This window comes from Squalius cephalus (assembly GCF_949319135.1).
Source record: "Squalius cephalus genome assembly, chromosome: 16".
Classification (NCBI taxonomy): Eukaryota; Metazoa; Chordata; class Actinopteri; order Cypriniformes; family Leuciscidae; genus Squalius; species Squalius cephalus.
In genome coordinates, this window is record NC_137137.1 from 8,601,379 (window position 1) to 8,620,100 (window position 18,722).

The window sequence follows — 18,722 nt, forward strand, 5'->3', positions numbered from 1 at the left end:
GTGTATAACATATAAAGCCCCTGAACAGAATTTTATTTTTGGGTAACCTATCCCTTTAAATAAGGGCGATACACAAAATATTCAGAGAAGTGGGTTTCCAGGACCATGATTGAAAACCACTGCATTAAAAGACTAGTTGAACATGTCTTTGGTCATTGTTTCCAGGTGCTTTGTCCACTGTGTCCTGGCTGTGAAGCGTTTCTGTAGAGGTTCTTGTAGATTTTGCTCAAACTGTCCTCAAACACAGCTCTGTGGGGCTTCCCAGTGTGCACGGCCGCTCTGTTAGTCCAAAATGTGCCGTTGTCTAAATGAACAGATGGTTCTCCAGGAATTAGCCTGCAGTATGGACAGAGCACAATATTTATTGAAAGTCAAATTAAAATTTATAACTGTATATTGCAAACTCAATTATAACAAATTCACATTTTCAAGTATTTATCCATAACTTTTGAAGGCACTTTTTTATGTTATTTGTAACATGTAGGAATATCAGTACAAAACTTAGTATTACACTTATTATTATAGTAATATACTATAATTTTCTTTAAGTTACACATTAAAGAAAGATTCTTTAAAGCTGCAGTCCGTAGTTTCTCCTCTTTCTCGCCATCTCTGTTCGAAATCTGCAATTGCAGTTATTCGCACGGCACAGCGTGGATAATCCAATGTTTTGAGGAGAATGTGCGGCTGTCAGTCACCGCACCGGTGTGGATACTGTCATTCGGAATCACAGATTATACTTTTTGGAAGTATGACCAACAAGAATTTTCACCGGAAAATCATCTGAACAAGTAAACATCCACTGTTCTGACCAACTAAGGAAAAAAAAAACTGCAGTAAATCGCTCTGATTAAATCTAACGATCACTTATCAGTTCATGTCAAACCGTGCAAATTATACTTTGTTCTCAAATTGTTAATGTTAACATCAGCATTGTGTGACTACATTTAATGAGTATTAGGGCTACTTGTACTTAAGTACTCCGTAACTATAAGAATTAAGCAAACAAGTGCGCTACTGTTACATAATTGAACCATTGAAATGTCTTATCTGTACAGCAGAAAAAAAGCCGTCTCTGCGTTTGTTTTGAACCCCTTCAAAACACGGAGTTCACGCCACCTTTAAAAAGCCCTTCCGATATATATCCTTGTTTTCGCATGGGCCCGGTTGCAGTCTCTTTTTTTTTTTTCTGTAGCCATTTCTTTTGCATTTTACAACAGGTGAATCTCCAGTTGTCACTGGTGATTGTCATTTGAACCTTTCTGGATCCGCCATCAAATTGAAGTGTTTAATATCAAGTGCTGCGAGAAAAGGCTATAAATCTCCACCTCGAACATCTTCACACGCAAAATAGCCTACTAGCCGAGACTCCTTATTTATGTGTACAGATGTGACGTAATGTCTCAAAGACATGCTCGAATTTACCGCGGAAATCCACCAGTACCACTGGATTTAAAAACATTATTTACAAGCTTACCGTTTTGAATTGAGCTACGGCATGCAGATAGTTTTGTACTTGCTCAAAAATTTATTTTTGATCATTTTTAACCCAAAAAAGTTACGGACTGCAGCTTTAAATTTGAAACGAGGTGCTGTTCACCTGTCCTGCAGCAGCCAGCTGTCAATCACATCATGGTGGGTGGAAGCACATGAACTCTGTCTGACTCCCTCCTCCTCACTCTCTTCATCCTGACAACACACACACACACACACACACACTTTAGTTGTGGAAAATATTCACTAAAAAAACACCACAAAAAAATGTTTAATCACAATATGAAGTTAGCACAAAGCAGTGTTGCTGAATATCCCAAACTAATTAAATTTCTCCAAAATCTGCTAATGCAACGTAGAGTGAAACTAATAAAAGCAGATCCTTTGAACTGCTTGATTAATTAATCCTAGTCCTTCTCTACTTTTAACTCTGAAGTGGATTACACATTTCCTTTCTCGAGCTGGGCTTCAGCCACGCGGAGCTTGGCACCCGACTGCCACTGTGGCATCTCTCTTCTCTCTCTCCTGTCTGTAAAAGATGAGCCTGTAAAGACAGCCGTCAGCCTGTAGACCTCCCTTCCAGTGAACATGCGCTCCTTTTTTCCTCTAAGGGAGGATTTGGGGAAGCTTTAGAGTAATTAGAACTCTTTCGCTTTTCTTTCTCGTCAGGGTGTTCCAGCAAAACACGGCGTGGGCGGTGATGCGTTTAAGCGGCCCACGACTCGAGCGAACAGAAAGAATGAGCACGTAAGGTGATTACCTCGTTCACTTCCTGGAAGACAGTGGCAGCACATCCTGACACAATGGATGTGAAGAATACAGAGTGCCTGACAGAATCAATGGAGGACGTTTGAAACACTGACATGTGCCGTAATGAGTGTTTTGGAGAATCATTTTGCATGGGTTAACGTGCGCATAGAATGACAGCATTACATGCGGTTGCGATCTCAGGGGTGACGTACAAAAGAAAGCTTGCAGCGGGGACCAGAGCTGCTGAGGATTCTCTGCACTCGTTTGTGGATCTCCTTTGACTGTGAGGAACTGGATGAACTCTGGAACCTGTAGAAAATGGAAAACAACATGGCTGAAAATACATCTCAAAGGCACCAAAGTCTTGACATAAATATGAGCAATGAAGCCTTGGAACTTCACCGGAAAATCAATTACAAATGAATGGTTAGAGGCACCAACTATAATTAATTATTTTTAAAAACTTTTTTAAAAGTCATTTTATAAACTATATGTACATATATATATATATATATATATATATATATATATATATATATATATATATATATATATATAGATAAAATCACAAATATAAAATAATGGGTAAGATGGACTGAGCATACCACTCCCACTGATTCCTTTTTTTTTTTTTTTATTAATTTATATTTATAAAATTAATATTATATTGTGAATATATAATGTTTCATCTACTGTTTATAAAATATGTAGTTTAAATATTTATAAAATAATTTTTTTTTAAAAAGCATCTATAGTATACTGAAATAAATCCTAACAGTACCAGCTCTGACCACTAGTCTGTGCTGTTGCCCTTACATTGGAGCGCAGTCATCTTGGGAACTACAACTTGTAAATTTCAGACCAGTTAAATCATGAAGTTAAATCACAAATACATATACAGAGACATTTATCTCCAGCCCTGTAGCAAATGCTGATATTTTCATTTTATGCATCTAAATATGCCACAAGAGAGAAAGAGAAGCTCAGATGAGGAATTACCCAGGCATTTGAGCTGTGTCCTTGGATTTAGAATATCAAAGCCTGCATGTGAATAAACTTGCAATATAATACTAACTCACTGAGCTTGTATAAAAAGATAAATGGACAGAATTAATTAGAATCTATATTAAAAAGAATATAGAGGTAAAGAGACCAGCAGATCTGTATGAAAGGTCTTTAATGGCCTTAACGCTGGCCGGCTGTAAGATGGTCTTTAGAATTAGCATAAAAGAAGGCCAGAGAGGGCCAGCCTGAACTTTAGAAACCGTCGTTTTCTTTAACTCTCCCCCCATCAGCAGCTCAAAAAGACGTGCCTGATCTCTCATTCTGCGAATCTACGGAGCGAGCCTTAATCTCCGGGCCTGTGACTCCGGTCATGCTTTCAATTGACAGAATAGTATCACACATTTCCCACTATTTACTCTCAAGACTTAGATTGTCTATTGATTTTAAATGTTTGCTCATGCCCCTGCGGAAAAGGAGCCGACGGTAGAGAGAGACTAGCAAACAAACAAACAAACATTTGCCGGTTTCACAGCCGATGTTCAGATCAATGACAAGGGTCTCTTAGAATTTATTAAACTGTGCGTCGGGTCAAACGCATTAGATCTCACTGAAACACAATCAATTGCATTTCCTCTTGTTTACTTAGCAGCTCCCCCCCTCCCTTCTCATAAGTAATGAACAAACATGACCAAACATCAGATTCTGTCATTTGAAGGTGAGGCAGTAAATTCATCTTGTCTGTTGTGTGTGATCACAATATAGATTTGTGGAATGGACGTTCTGTTTACTGGGCTTTGTTTTTATGAGCCGTCAATATCATGTAATTGGAAATTCATAGGAAATGGGCGAAGGGGTAGCACTTTTAGTTTTGCTCGTTGCACGTTTGCAGGTTCGAGAATGCATATCATGAAATATGGATTTTAGGAAAGGCACAAGCATGACATATAATAAACACATGCAAGGATAAATAAGTATAATGCTTCTCTATGTTGGTCTTTAATGAAAAAACAAATCAATCCAATGACAGGAATCCGAACAGAATGACAAGAACAAAAACGGTTAAATTGCTCTGCAGCAAAACTTGTGTTAAACAAACCGTTCTCTCAGGGAAGAGCGGCTCAAGACTGGACTCTGGTCTCTGAGTGTGCTGGACACAGGTGTGGAATGCTCTTTGGGGGATTTATTTGGGGAACTTCTGGATGCCTGCTTGTAGCACAGAAAACGGGATCAGAATAGGCAAGGAGTACCTTACTGATCAAGCCAATCACTTTGTAACTCACCTGTGAGGGCTTTGATCTAAAACTTCCAAGGAGAGAGGGATCTAGAGAAGTTTTGTGGGAAAATATGGTGAAATGCATCCTCCACAACACATCAAAAAACATCTTATAATACTTGATGAAAAGGTTTTAAAGGGACAGCTCACCCAAAAATGAAAATCATTTAGTCACTGATATGTCGCTTCAACCCATGACTTACTTTCTTCCCGCAGAACAGAAAAGAAACCACGCTATTGGGTCTTTCCGTGTCAAATCAACCAAATTTCGGATACTTCCTCTGCTCAAATGCTCTTAGTTTTTCTGTTTGTAGGTTCGAGAATGTGTGTCATCGTCATGAAATATAGATTTTAAAGAAGGTGCAAGGCATGTGGGGGATTCCATAAATAGTGATGAAAGCCAAAATATTAAATGTCATAGATGAATATTTATTAAGTAATCCACTATTCTGTGAAGGGGATCAAAATTTTCACCTGAGATCTGGAGCCAAATTACAGGGGAGGGGTAAAAATGACTTAAAGTACGGTGGCTGAGAGAGCTCAATGCGCTGCAACTGAAGAAAACACATGCAAATAGACAAACATCTCAAAGGGATACTTCACCCATTTGCATTAAGTTTTGTATTGTTTGAAACCCAGTCATATTTTTGAATGGTCGTGCATTATTCCCTCATTTTCCTCTGAGACGGGAGAAATACGGATTTCAGTGTTGCAGTTCCTGCTTATAATGATGTAAAAATCGTCATTTTGCGTCATTCTAAGCAGGAAGTCCCATATCTTTGTAGAGGGGTTGAGACTACAAACACTCGTTCCTCATTTTTCCAGGGGGTGGGACCCACTCACGCTACAGACCTATTACAGATCAGTGGGTGGGACTTCACTTGCAGAAACTAAAAGCAATATCCGCCATCTTGTTTGGAAGCTAAGCTACCAGGCGCTGTGGAGCCAGATGTGAAGTTACGACAATGGCGGAAGGTACTCAATATGATATGGAAGAAGAGGATTTCAAAAGTCTGATGCTCGAATCAGATGTTCGTGGCTATCTTTACGAGCCGCAATATAACGAAGAGCAGCTGAGGCTGATGGAGGAACAGGAGGTGGCTGTTGCGGCTGCGCAGAAGACCTGCCTGTCGCGGAGGAGGAGCCCGGACTGGCTCGAGCTGGGTCAAGAAGGCACCAAATTCGAAATTTATGTTACATTTTGACTACATTTAGACTCACTTTCAATAAAGATTAATATTCACACGGGTGAAATGCTCCTTTAATCAATTTTACATCACATGTGTGCTCCAAATACTCACAACACAACCAAATACAGAAACACGCTGCAAATAGAACAGAACACAACTGTTCAGATTTCCTAGTAGGAAATTATTATAATTTATTTCCTTTTCTAGTAGGAAATAGGATTTGAGAGGGAGTTCATTTCCAATTTCATGGAGCAAAGGCAATAAATTAGAATAATTTCCAACAAGGAAACCCGTATTTCCTAGCAGGAAATTATTATAATTTATTGCCTTTGCTCATGGAAATGGACATGAACTCCCTCTCAAATCATATTTCCTACTAAGAAACTCAGATTTCCTAGTAGGAAAGTATGAGTTTCCTACTAGGAAAATACGAGCTCCCTAGTAGGAAATTATTATAATTTATTGCCTTTGCTCATGGAAATGGACATGAACTCCCTCTCAAATCAGATTTCCCACTAAGAAACTCAGATTTCCTAGTAAGAAAGTACGAGTTTCCTACTAGGAAAATACGAGCTCCCTAGTAGGAAATTATTATAACTTATTGCCTTTGCTCATGAAATTGGACATGAACTCCCTCTCAAATCATATATCCTATCAAGGAACTCGGATTTCCCAGTAGGAAACTCAGATTTCCAAGTATGAAAATACGTGTTTCCTAATAGGAAATTATTATAATTTATGGCCTTTGCTCATGAACTCCCTCTCAAATCATATTTCCTACTAAGGAACTCAGATTTCCCTGTAGGAAATTAAGATTTTCTAGTTGGAAATTCAGATTTCCTAGTAGGAAACTCAGATTTCCCAGTAGGAAAATACAAGTTCCCTAGTATGAAATCATTATAATTTATTGCCTTTGCTATTGAAATTGGACATGAACTGAAATCATATTTCCTACTAAAAAACTCAGAATTCCCTGTAGGAAATGATGATTTCCTAGTAGGAAACTCAGATTTCCTTGTAGGAAAGTACGAGTTTCCTACTAGCAAAATACAAGATATTTAGTTGGAAATTATTATAATTTATTGCCTTTGCTCATGAAATTAGACGTGAACTCCCTCTCAAATCATATTCCTACCAAGGAACTCGGATTTCCCAGTAGAAAATTCAGATTTACTAGTAGAGTTTCCTAGTTGGAAATTATTCTAATTTAATGCCTTTGCTCCATGAAATTGGACATTAACTCCCTCTCAAATCCTATTTCCCTGTTGGAACCTCAAATTTCTCAGTTGGAAACTAAGATTTCCTAGTAGGAAAATGCGAGTTTCCTAGTTGGAAATTATTCTAATTTATTGCCTTTGCTCCATGAAATTGGACATGAACTCCCTCTCAAATCCTATTTCCCTGTTGGAAACTCAGATTTCCCAGTTGGAAACTCAGATTTCCCAGTTGGTAATTCAGATTTCCCAGTAGGAAATTCAGGTTTCCTAGTATAAAACTCAGTAGAAAAGATCAGTAGGAAATTTCCAATTTCCCAGTTGGAAACAAAGATTTCCCGGTAGGAAACTCAGATTTCCTGGTAGGAAACTCAGATTTCCTAGTAGGAAAACTCATATTTTCCTACTAGGAAATCTGAATTTCCTACTGGCAAATCTGAGTATCTTAGTAGGAAATATGATTTGAGAAGGATTTCATGTCCAATTTCATGAGCATATTATTATTATTAATGTATTGCCTTTGCTCATTAAATTGGACATTAACTCCCTCTCAAATTATATTTCCTACTAAGAAACTCAGATTTCCTAGAATTGTCATTTTGACCCCCTCTACAAAATAGTGGATTATTCAGTAAGTATACATTCATGACATTTCATATTTTGGCTTTATTCTTCATCTATGTTTTTATGTTTTTTTCACCAGACAAATAATTATCAAAATCAAAAATTTTTAGCCGGGGACCTCTGGTTGAGTTGACACTGAATGCAAGGTTTTTATGCCTTGCTAAAATCTTTCTGACCCAAATAACAGTTTTTTTTTTATTATCCCTATACACAATGAAAGTCAGTAAAGGTCCAAAACAACAAATTTTTCAAAATATCTTCTGTGTTCCACAGAAGAAAGTCATACAAGTTTGGCGCGACATGAGGGTGAGTATCAACAGTATCATAGTGACCTGTGAGGTTTGCTGTGTAGCTCTGTGTTCGCAGTTGTAGCGGGCTTTTTTTGGTAGCAGATGTAAGACCACATGTCGTGGGGGACATCAGCGACGTGTTTGGGCTTCGGGGCACCTGCAAACAGAAGATTCAATCAGCTACGTTGCCCATTAAAAGATAAATAAATCGCTCATCTCTGATTTAGCAGGTGAAGCGACATGCATCAACACTCCATTGACACACAGAGCATTGATTATTCAAATGAATTTGACTTTCATTTCACAGTTAATCACTTCTCTTGGAAGGTGAAAGTGAGTAGAAACTTAAGAGGGAAGTTACTCAGACTCAGGTGTCTGTATAAACTCAACTCTCAGACTTCAATTAGTCCATTTGCACTTCATCTAAATAGTAAAGTGACCATGCAAGTTAATGAAACAAGCTATTAAGTTTTCATGCAAAACAAGTGTGCTGACTTTAAACACACATAAACCGAGCGAGCTAATCTGCTGAAATAAGAGGGAAGAATTTGCTAATCACGGCCTGACTCTTAATTACTTGGGTTAATTGTAGCCTGGGGATTTCCTTTGAAAAGGCTACCCAATTTTTAAAAGGCCTGTGACAGAAAATGCCATGATGATATCAGACACAAATCCAAGAGCTGCCTTTTATACAATGACAGCTTTGATATTTGCACCCCAGGACGTACTGTTGTTTTTTGAAAACACGGGAAAAGAAACAAGCGGGAGAATTGATGTTTTTACTTCAGTCAAGAAAACGGGTGGAGATTTTGACACGGCTGTCTGTCTCCTGTAATCAACGCCTTCACAGAGGAAATATTGTAAATAATAAAAGTTTGACAGGTATAAAACTATAATAAAAATATAACCACATACATGTTAGTTAACCTGAGCTAATGTTCTGTATCCCCATGAGCACTCAATAAACACTGCTTCCGTTTTAACATTCAACTTCACCCACCACGAATGGAGCCTGAGGGACCGTCTCTTTCTTAAATGTGTAGGGCCCCAGTTTGATGTGACTGAGTCGTTGTCTGGCCTCCTCGGACAGCTGACACATCTTGCGGTGGGTGTAGGGTGAAGGAGCACGGCTTTGGGATGCCACCGTTGGCTTTTCGTATCCACAGGATGGCGCTGTGACTGGTTTCTTCTTTGCATTTGCAGGGCAAGTTCTCACACGACAGGGCTTAGTAGAAGAACGATTGCTTAACTGGATAGGAATAAAGACATATTCACTTAATTTGTATTAATAGTTGCAATAATTTGCTAGAAATTTCAACTTAAACTATTAAAAATCATTTTTGGCAATTGAAATAAAGCTGAAATAAAATCAAATATAAATGTTAGATGAAAAATTCAAACTAAAGCTAAAAAACTTAAATGAAATTTAGGAATTAGCTTATGTTAAAGTAATAAAATTACAATTAAAGTTGACATGAAACTATAAATGTAAGGCGGGACTTGATTTTGTCCATTAGGAAATGATTGGATGTTGTCATTTGATGTTATGTGAGTGACAGGTTGTGCCGCCCTCACACTAGTAAACACGTCATCAGAGAAGATAAGAGATGCCAGTGCAAAAATGTTGCACGGATAAACCGTTTATAATAAATACAGCAATATTCCATAAAAAAAAAATAAGAATGATTGGTGACTTTAAAGCTAAATAGAAATGTAAAGAAAAAATCTAATAAAGATGTCAAAAGCACATAAAAATACTAAAACGTAAATTAAAATAAAACTCTATAAAATAAAAGCCAATTCAAAACATCAATAAATACTATAAAGACACACTGACAGTTGCACATGAAGCATAGTGAGATCAAATGATTTTTAAAACATGCAGAAGCTCAAAGACTAAACAAACAGAAAAATAACTACATTTTGTGAAGAAGACATAAAGGTGAAAAAAAAGATTGTATGGTTGCTAAGCACATGTTTATTAGCATATTTATTTGCTATGCAGTTGCTATGGTGTTTTTTAGTAGTGGCTAGGCAGTTGCTAGGACTACCCATACCTGTTTATATATTATTGTGTTTCCCTAAATGTTTTTTATTGCCCATTTTATCATCTGCCAGGAATAAAACATTGATTTGATTATTAAAAGAAATAGTACACCACTGAGATATCATTCACGTCCATACGTTCGGTGTCTGTTCAAATCACTTAATAGTACTGCATGGCCCCCATATTTTTGGAAACAATCATAATTTTTCTGTCTGGTGCCACTAGTGGTACAGAAATTACACTCTTCACCTTTAAAATAAACGAAAGAAAAGAAGATCCCAGAGGAAGCGAGTATAAGGTCACGCTTTATTGTAGGGATATTGCGAACGTCTTTCTGTTCGTACGGCGCTAATCCACTAATTTCCTTGTTATGTACACATGTAACCTGATGCAAACCTTTCCTCAGTGTTCCAATCTTACCTTTTGCAGGCAAATGACTTCAATAACTCTAATCTCAGCTAACATAATTCTGAGCCCCAATAACTCTGTTCCTGCAGGCGCTGCCTGGGTAAATACGTTTTTAAAAATGTTAATTGCATTTGATGGCCGGCCTCAACCTAATATGATAATGGCATTACATGGATGTAAAAAACAACGATAATTTAAATGCTAATTGGAACATCCTGGCATATTAAGTCATTTTTAAAAAACAGAGAAAGAAAAAAGTAAATCCTGATAGCGATTGCTGTTTGAAGAGTCGAGATTTAATGAAATTAAACTAAGTGGCTTTTTCTCCTTTTATTCTTCTCTCCCTCGCTCTCTTCTTCCCTTTTCTTTGGACGGAGGGACAAAGAGGCCGTTTTAAAGCAGGAGTCGCGCTTGTCTGATGTGATTAGTGGCTCGGCTGGTGTTGGTAATGGGAGATAAAGCCGGATGTCCTTGAAACAACAAAGCCAGCACCACAAGTAGCTTATTAAACAAGAAACAAGCGGCGTTCAAATGCATGCAAATCGCGCCGAGAAAGCCCGCTTTACAGAATGCCGTGTCAAGTCCGAACTAGAGACATCCACAAAGGGACGACTGAATCGCACATGAAACGGGCCCGACGAGACGGTCAACAGCAGAAGCGGTCTAACGAGGGTCTGAGAAACTTGACATGAAGGATGCAGACTCAATCAGCGATTCTAAATGGAACGAGGGGTCTGCGAGCATGTAATGGAAGAAACAAATTGGACCGGTCAAGTCCAACTGATCAGCGCCGATCCGGGTAGAAACGAGCCAATTCTCTGTAATTACCTGCATTGTAAAAAGAACATCCTGAAAGGGGGTGTGAGGCCACTAGAAGGACAGCAGCAAACAGAACAAGTGGCACAGATGGCAGCAGGCAGTTTGATTGACAGGGAGACCCATCATACTCCCACATACATCTAAGAAAAGCCTCGTTACGCGAAAGTCATTTGATCCTTTTCGTTTAAACCTCAGCGTTTCTTTTCATTTAGCACCACAGATAATTGCTCTGTTCCAAAACATAACGAGCGGCAGCATCATGCGGCCGTTCCAGAAGCCAGGAGCCTTAAAAGGCAGCTGCCTATGTAGGCAGGCGAGGCAGTACGCTAGCTTTTGGAACGGAGCTAATACCAGCTGCAATGTAATGGCAATAACAAAAGCCCAGAGACTTACAGACATGGCAGGCTGACCATGTTTCACATCACACTCCTCAATAATAGACGTCGTTGAGAACTCCACTTTGGGAGAGATTCCCTGGGGGAACGAGACAGAGAGCAGAAAAAGAAAAGAAAAAAAAAAGCATCACAAAACTTTACGGATGATGAAAAGACAGAGGGCAAATGCAGATAATAACACTCTTGGCAGATCAATTTACCAAAACAATCTACGTCTTCAAGCAAATATCGTGAAAATGGGACCGGCTTTTAAGATGCATCAGAGATATGACAAAAACGCTGAAAGGAAGACACACGCACGGGAAAGGAGATGGATCTCTTCATCAGAATCTCTCTCTCTGGGCCGGGGCTTCTGGGACTCAAACGAGGGCCTGGATACAGAAACTCCCGGGTGTCGTCTTCAAACGTGGCCAGGATCTCACCCTCTGCACGATCAAATGAAAAAAATACATGATGGAATGGTGAATTCTGTCCTTTTTCTTGACAGCTCTGGGTATTCAAGTTGTTTCAGGGTAATAAAGCTGTTTCTTTGCGTTTTAAAGCAATAACGCAGCAACAGAAACGAATGAGTGTCAGATTGTGTGCAAACTAAAAATATCAGCCCAAGAGACCTCCATCGAAAGCAGCATGATTTATGCATACAGTAATGGGAGTGCTCGGTCCAATAATGTATGTATTCCCTTGCTGATGCTGTTTAATTTTTGAAATTGTACTAGCAGGTTTGGGAATTCAGCCGTTGCATCGACTGCAAAAGCTGGAGCCTTCAGTCAAAGCTGAGCTCAAATGTAATGTTTTTTTGTTTACAGCACTATGGTGGAGAACTCAATCAACAGACTCAAATATCTGTTAGTGTTACAGCTGGAATGGATGTGGGATCTTACCTGGAGGAACCAGTTGAATGAGCTCTAAAGATGTTGTATCATCTGCAGTGGAGGAAACAAACATGATGGAAAGGTATATAAGTTTATTGATCTGAGGCTTATGAAAGAACACAGGACAAACTGAAAACAGCCCAAAGGATTCTTACTCTCCAGATGCTCGGCTACAGCACCCGGGTCAACCAATCCCACAAAGGTCTGTTGAAGAGAATGGGAGAGGAAAGAAAACAAAGAAAGACAAATAGTTAGTTAGATAGCATATGTCAAAGGCTAAAATTAATTAAAGTCATTCTGATAAAGTCTCACCTTCACAAACACCATTTTTTCATGCAGCAGCAGAGGGAAAACCGGAGGAACACACTTGGACTTCTGGTACTGGCCCATTATCCGAACACTAACATACATGTCCTCTTGGGATGGTAACACCACCCCTGGACAAGTGATCTATAGGAGGAAACACATTTTATACCTAATTTTACACCGTTATATAATCTTTCATGGAATGTGAGGCATACATTTTGTCATCTGCAGGTTTCGCAACTCATTTTCTAGTTTTGTGCACATTTAAGCATTTTACTTTGTCCACAAAAATATTAAAGTCGGCATGAAACAGAAGTTCGATCGTCATCTCTATTGTGATGTATTTCAGAGTGAAACAGCTTCTGGAATGAGAAACAATGTAGGACGGGACTTGATTTCATCTTTTGGGAATTGATTGCATCGTAGGAAGTTGGGCTTTACTAACTAAATGGAGGCAGATTGAATGCCAGTTTGCAGTCAGTTGTGGAGGATATTTAGGGGAATTTAGTTTCTACGGGAAGGGGAGGTTAACGTTTTTGATTAAAGATTACGCAGGCACAAAATAATGATGTACATGGATAAATCATTTATAATAAGCACTGCAATATAGAGTGGTGCAGGTATGATGCCAAACCCCGGAAGAGTAATTCGCTGCTGGTTCCTTCAAGATTTTCCTATGCGGTTTTATAATGGGGTTTTTCGATTTATGTGTAAAATAAAGCCTGTGGTAAATATTACTTGACGATATTTCGATGTTTTGTTCTACAACGTACACTGCACACACTTACACCCCAAACTGTCTTATCTAGTTACTTATTAAAAACGTAATTTTTCAAAAATGAACGTAAAAAAATAAGAATTGATTTCATTGCGACTTTAAGCAGAACTACTGTTTTCAACATCAATAATAAGAAATGTTTCTTGAGCACCAAATCAGCATATTAGAATGATTTCTGAAGGAACATGTGACACTGAAGAGTGAAGTAATGGATGATGAAAGTATATATATTTATACCATGGTCTTTCTGAATACTCGATTGTGATTGGCTGGAAGGTGTGCAATAAAACCGTTTAATGCATAGGTAGTTCCAAGTCAGTTTAATCACCATTCTATATTATTGCGCTGCTTTCATTTAAGCACACACACATACGCACATGCTCTATTTTCATGGAAGCGCACACCGCTCCCCCGGGACTTTTAATAAAATAGCTACATTATATTTCTCAGCAACAAAGGAGTAACATCGCTGGTTTTGAAGTAATTAAACTCACAGGTTTATATATATATATTTCTCCTTGAGTTAATTTAATTTAATTTACACTATTCATGTAGTAAACACAGTACAGCGCTTCTGGGTTCTACGTCAGAACGTGGCTCATTATTGGCTCATGTGTCAGCATCTGCCAAAATGAGCCAGCATTCTGGTGTAGAACCCAGAAGCGCTGTACTGTGTTTACTACATGAATAGGAGATCTGACACAGAAGAGAAGAAATTGTTGAATAAAGACGTAATTTTTGCGCACAAAAAGTATTCTCGTCTCTTCATAACTTTACATCTGAACCACTGTAGTCACATGGAATATTTTGACTGTCTTTACTACCATCCTGGGCCTTGAAAGCTGCAACGACATTGCAGTCAATGGAGGGACAGAAAGCTCTCGAATTTCATAAAAAAAAAATATTAATTTGTGTTCCGAAAATCTGAAGATCTTACGGGTTTGGAACAACATGAGGGTGAGTAATTAATAACAGAATTTTCATTTTTGAATGAAATAACCCTTTAAGTAGTGATGGGAACCGAGGCTTTCTGAAGCATCTGAGGCTTTCATCAAATTGTGCCGAAAATAGGTTCATTACTGGAAGCTTTAACACAATGACACCTGTGGTCACACTTGTTTTCTCCACCATATTTAACAAATCACCACAGAGCAGACAAAGCACGTGACCAAACAAAGCTTCGGAAGTTGGTGACATACAAGAGTGGGATCAATACAGTTCTATCTAATCTCATCTAAATTAATTTGTGCCAATGAGACCACAAATCGTGTCATGTGTAGCCTGGTCAACAACGGATTCACATATTGATCAATAATATAAAAGTATGTGATCATAAATATAGTAATTGTAATTGCAAAAATATTTTGTGTTCTGTTATAAAAAAATATAAATTATGTTATAGGTAAGTGTTGTGTTAAATCGTTTAAATAATGCCTCTTCGATAATAATTTCCCTTTTATGCATCAGATGAGGTCGCGAAGCGCCAATTTTTTTCAAACCAGCTGTCCCGACCTTCCGATACTGCATGACTGTTCGAAGCTTAAACATCATCAATCACGTGGTATTGTCATTGCGATAAAGGCATCAGTGTGTGATTCAATAGTGCTTTGAAAACTGCGTCGGAGCATCCCCAGACAGCAACATAGTGTCGGCCCAGATCCGGTCCACATCTGGTACACGTAGATTCCACACGGCCCAGATGTGGGCCGAAACTATGTTGCTGTCTGGGTCGGAGCCCCGGTATCAGTCGTCCCATCTCTACCTTTAAGTCAGGGTTCACCAATCTCGGTCCTGGAGGGCCGATGTCCTGCAGAGTTTAGCTCCAACCCCAATTAAACACACCTGAACCAGATAATCAAGGTCTCACTAGGCATACTAGACACTTTCAAACAGGTGTGTTGGAGCTGGTTGGAGCTAAACTCTGCAGGACAGCGGCCCTCCAGGACCGAGATTGGTGAACCCTGGTTTAAGTGATACTTTTAAAAATGTATGGAATGTATATGAAACCAACGTTAATAAAAAACAACAACAACTACATTTTAAAATAATTATTCTTTTTTAATCTTTTTTTTTTTTTTGCCAACATCCTTATATCTTTCTTTATTTTTGTCTGCCAGATACACAATAAAGCCTGCAGATAAACAGTTTTGAATATCCACTTTATAGGATTTACCTGATAACGTTAAATATTATCAATTCGTTTTCATTTTACATTGTCTTGCTTCTCTCCGAAAGCAACCACTTCCTATTCCTAGTTACGTTTTAGTATGAATGTCTGTCGTGTGATCGTTTTGATTACAGAATAAAAAAAATCCTGCAGAAGATAATTTCTCTCAAAATTATGCGCTATAACGTAATGCAAAACAAAACCAAAAGATGCTAACAGCTTGGCTGAAAATCAAGGATCTTTGCTTGTGCATTGTTTTTAATGAACACTTCGGAGGCTGGAGTGAATGCAGCAACATGTTTATTAACATGTTTCTGCTAGTTGCAACTTTTGATTGATGTCTGATGGACTGACTTGGTCCTCCGTGATAGCAACTTGTTGCTAACAGTATGCTAACACGAAAACTCCTATCATAACACATGCAAATTGGAATATTTTTGTTTCTGTTGAGAATGGGACGCGTGCTAATATACTCACAGCTTGGATTTCCAATTCGACCGTGCATTTTAGCGCTTTTTGTCGCATTTGTGAGGCTGAAGGCTTCTTGGGCGGTGTCAGTCCACCCATGTTTTTTAAACTTTGTTGCTATGACAACACACACAGCGCGTCAAACTGCGAGGAAATGACGACACTATCAAGTGACAAAATAAATATGGGGGAAATAAAGCATTGCTTTTAGGCAGAACTTCAACAAAGTTTTTCAAAGTAGAAAAATATGCAAGTTGTAAAATGATTTGTAAGCATGTATGTTATGAGATATTTTTAATACAAGATGAGATGTTTTTAATTTTTTTTTTTTTTTTTTACTGTTCACCCTAATGTTTAAAACCAACATGAAAAACATCTTCACATAAAAATAAATATATAACAACATAAAACAGTTATAAATAAATAAATGTGTTTATGCATATAAACAGTTATGTATATAAAAGGTTATGTAAAAACATAACCTACATTTCATCTCTCTATAAATTACAGGAACGTCTGTCTGTCTGTGTGTCTGTGTGTGTGTCTGTATGTCTGTCTGTGTGTCTGTTAACCACATATCTCTCGAACCGTTAGTCCGATGGATTTCAAACTTGACAGGTGTCTCGCTACGGTCACGAGTAAGTGCAGTGCCAAGTTTGACGTTGTTTGGATGAGAAATGCTAAAGATATCGTTAAATATATCATTTTTATAAGGTTGTGGTTTAAAAATAAACATTCTGACAATCTGTCAGCTACACTGTTTACTTCTGAATATTATAGTTTGGTTCCAAAACGTGATAAATCCATTTTGATTAATTGGAGTAAAAATGTGTTTTCTTTACCAAGAAACCAACAATTACTAAAAACACACACAAAAACTGATTTTGCACGGGCACTTTGCACTGCTCCCTGAATCAACACGCTTATTCATTTGTGGATGTTAACTGAATCTATATGTCAGCTATGCTGTTTCTGAATATTATATTTCATTCTGGTGCGCTTAACGTTATCGCTACTGTGTAATAGTAGCCTATGCTATTCACCAACTAAACATATCCTATTCAATGCGTTCACAGTCTCTTTCACGGGCATCATTTGTAGTGGCCTATACACAAACTGTTTACTCAAGCGCAGCGTTTTCTCGGAGTTCACTGTGTGCTTTCTACCATGCACAAAAAAAAATGTCACTGAACTTTTGCTGTGTAATTGTAACAATGAGCACTCAAACACACCAAACCAACAATTACTAAAAACACACACAAAAACTGATTTTGCATGGGCATTTTTTGCACTAGTCTCTCTATAAATTACAGAAACGTCTGTCTGTCTGTGTGTGTGTCTGTCTGTCTGTGTGTCTGTGTGTGTGTCTGTCTGTCTGTGTGTCTGTTAACCACATATCTCTCGAACCGTTAGTCCGATGGATTTCAAACTTGACAGGTGTCTCGCTACGGTCACGAGTAAGTGCAGTGCCAAGTTTGACGTTGTTTGGATGAGAAATGCTAAAGATATCGTTAAATATATCATTTTTATAAGGTTGTGGTTTAAAAATAAACATTCTGACACTAGAGAGTTGTATCGGTCAAAGAAGCCCCAAGAAGGTTGTGGTTTAAAAATAAACATTCTGACAATCTGTCAGCTACACTGTTTACTTCTGAATATTATAGTTTGGATCCAAAACGTGATAAATCCATTTTGATTAATTTGAGTAAAAATGTGTTTTCTTTACCAAGAAACCAACAATTACTAAAAACACACACAAAAACTGATTTTGCACGGGCATTTTACACTGCTCCCTGAATCGAGGCACTTATTCATTTGTGGATGTTAACTGAATCTGTAAGTCAGCTATGCTGTTTATTTCTGAATATTATATTTCATTCTGGTGCGCTTAACGCTATCGCTACTGTGTAATAGTAGCCTATGCTTTTCACCAACTAAACATATCCTATTCAATGCGTTCACAGTCTCTTTCACGGGCATCATTTGTAGTGGCCTATACACAAACTGTTTACTCAAGCGCAGCGTTTTCTCGGAGTTCACTGTGTGCTTTCTACCATGCACAAAAAAAAAAAAATGTCACTGAACTTTTGCTGTGTAATTGTAACAATGAGCACTCAAACACACCAAACCAACAATTACTAAAAACACACAAAAACTGATTTTGCACGGGCATTTTTTGCACTAGTATTATTAATAATAATGATTGTAACTATTATTATTATTAATAATAATAAAAGAACAGTTTTAAAATAGTTTTAAGTAGGACAAACATTGGGGCTGAATGGTCAGCCTAAGATTTGTGCCAACTTTTGACAAAAGTGAATCTTTTAAAGAGTTGGTAAGAAAATGCAGCGTTAACAGTGTTTGGTCCTAAAAACAGCTGCATTTAAAGTGACAAGTGATGACACATTCAGTATTACTATTGAAAAGTAATGACTGTTTCTCAAAACGTATAGGGTGAACAGAATTAGAAATTTCTAAAAGTGGAGGACATTACAGTAGTTCACTAAGACTCTAAGTTTTAAGCAGCTTATAATGCTGTCCAGTGAAGGATCTGCCCTCGAAGTGAACCATACCACCGCTAGTGCTGAGAGACAGACCTCACAGAGAATCACTGAGGCC

General features: G+C 38.1%; 1 protein-coding gene across 3 annotated transcripts; it reads right to left on the minus strand.

Annotated features, from left to right (window-relative positions):
- Nucleotides 1–113: 113 nt before the first annotated feature.
- Nucleotides 114–16,241, minus strand: spata6 (spermatogenesis associated 6). Of its 3 annotated transcripts, none has more exons than XM_079897318.1 (13): nucleotides 16,110–16,241; nucleotides 12,694–12,831; nucleotides 12,537–12,585; nucleotides 12,391–12,432; nucleotides 11,810–11,934; nucleotides 11,508–11,588; nucleotides 8,841–9,089; nucleotides 7,883–7,997; nucleotides 4,530–4,570; nucleotides 4,346–4,452; nucleotides 2,457–2,553; nucleotides 1,601–1,689; nucleotides 114–336 (listed from the first exon to the last, which is right to left on the minus strand). In XM_079897318.1, the coding sequence occupies exons 1-13, from the start codon at nucleotides 16,197–16,199 to the stop codon at nucleotides 153–155; spliced, it is 1,407 nt and encodes a 468-aa protein (XP_079753444.1). In that variant the 5' UTR covers nucleotides 16,200–16,241; the 3' UTR covers nucleotides 114–152. The 3 variants fall into 3 exon arrangements, with proteins under 3 accessions (XP_079753444.1, XP_079753443.1, XP_079753445.1); XM_079897317.1 differs by having other exon boundaries at nucleotides 4,346–4,455; nucleotides 16,110–16,221; XM_079897319.1 differs by lacking the exon at nucleotides 114–336 and having other exon boundaries at nucleotides 1,615–1,689; nucleotides 2,428–2,553; nucleotides 4,346–4,455; nucleotides 16,110–16,221.
- Between the last annotated feature and the right edge of the window lie 2,481 nt (nucleotides 16,242–18,722).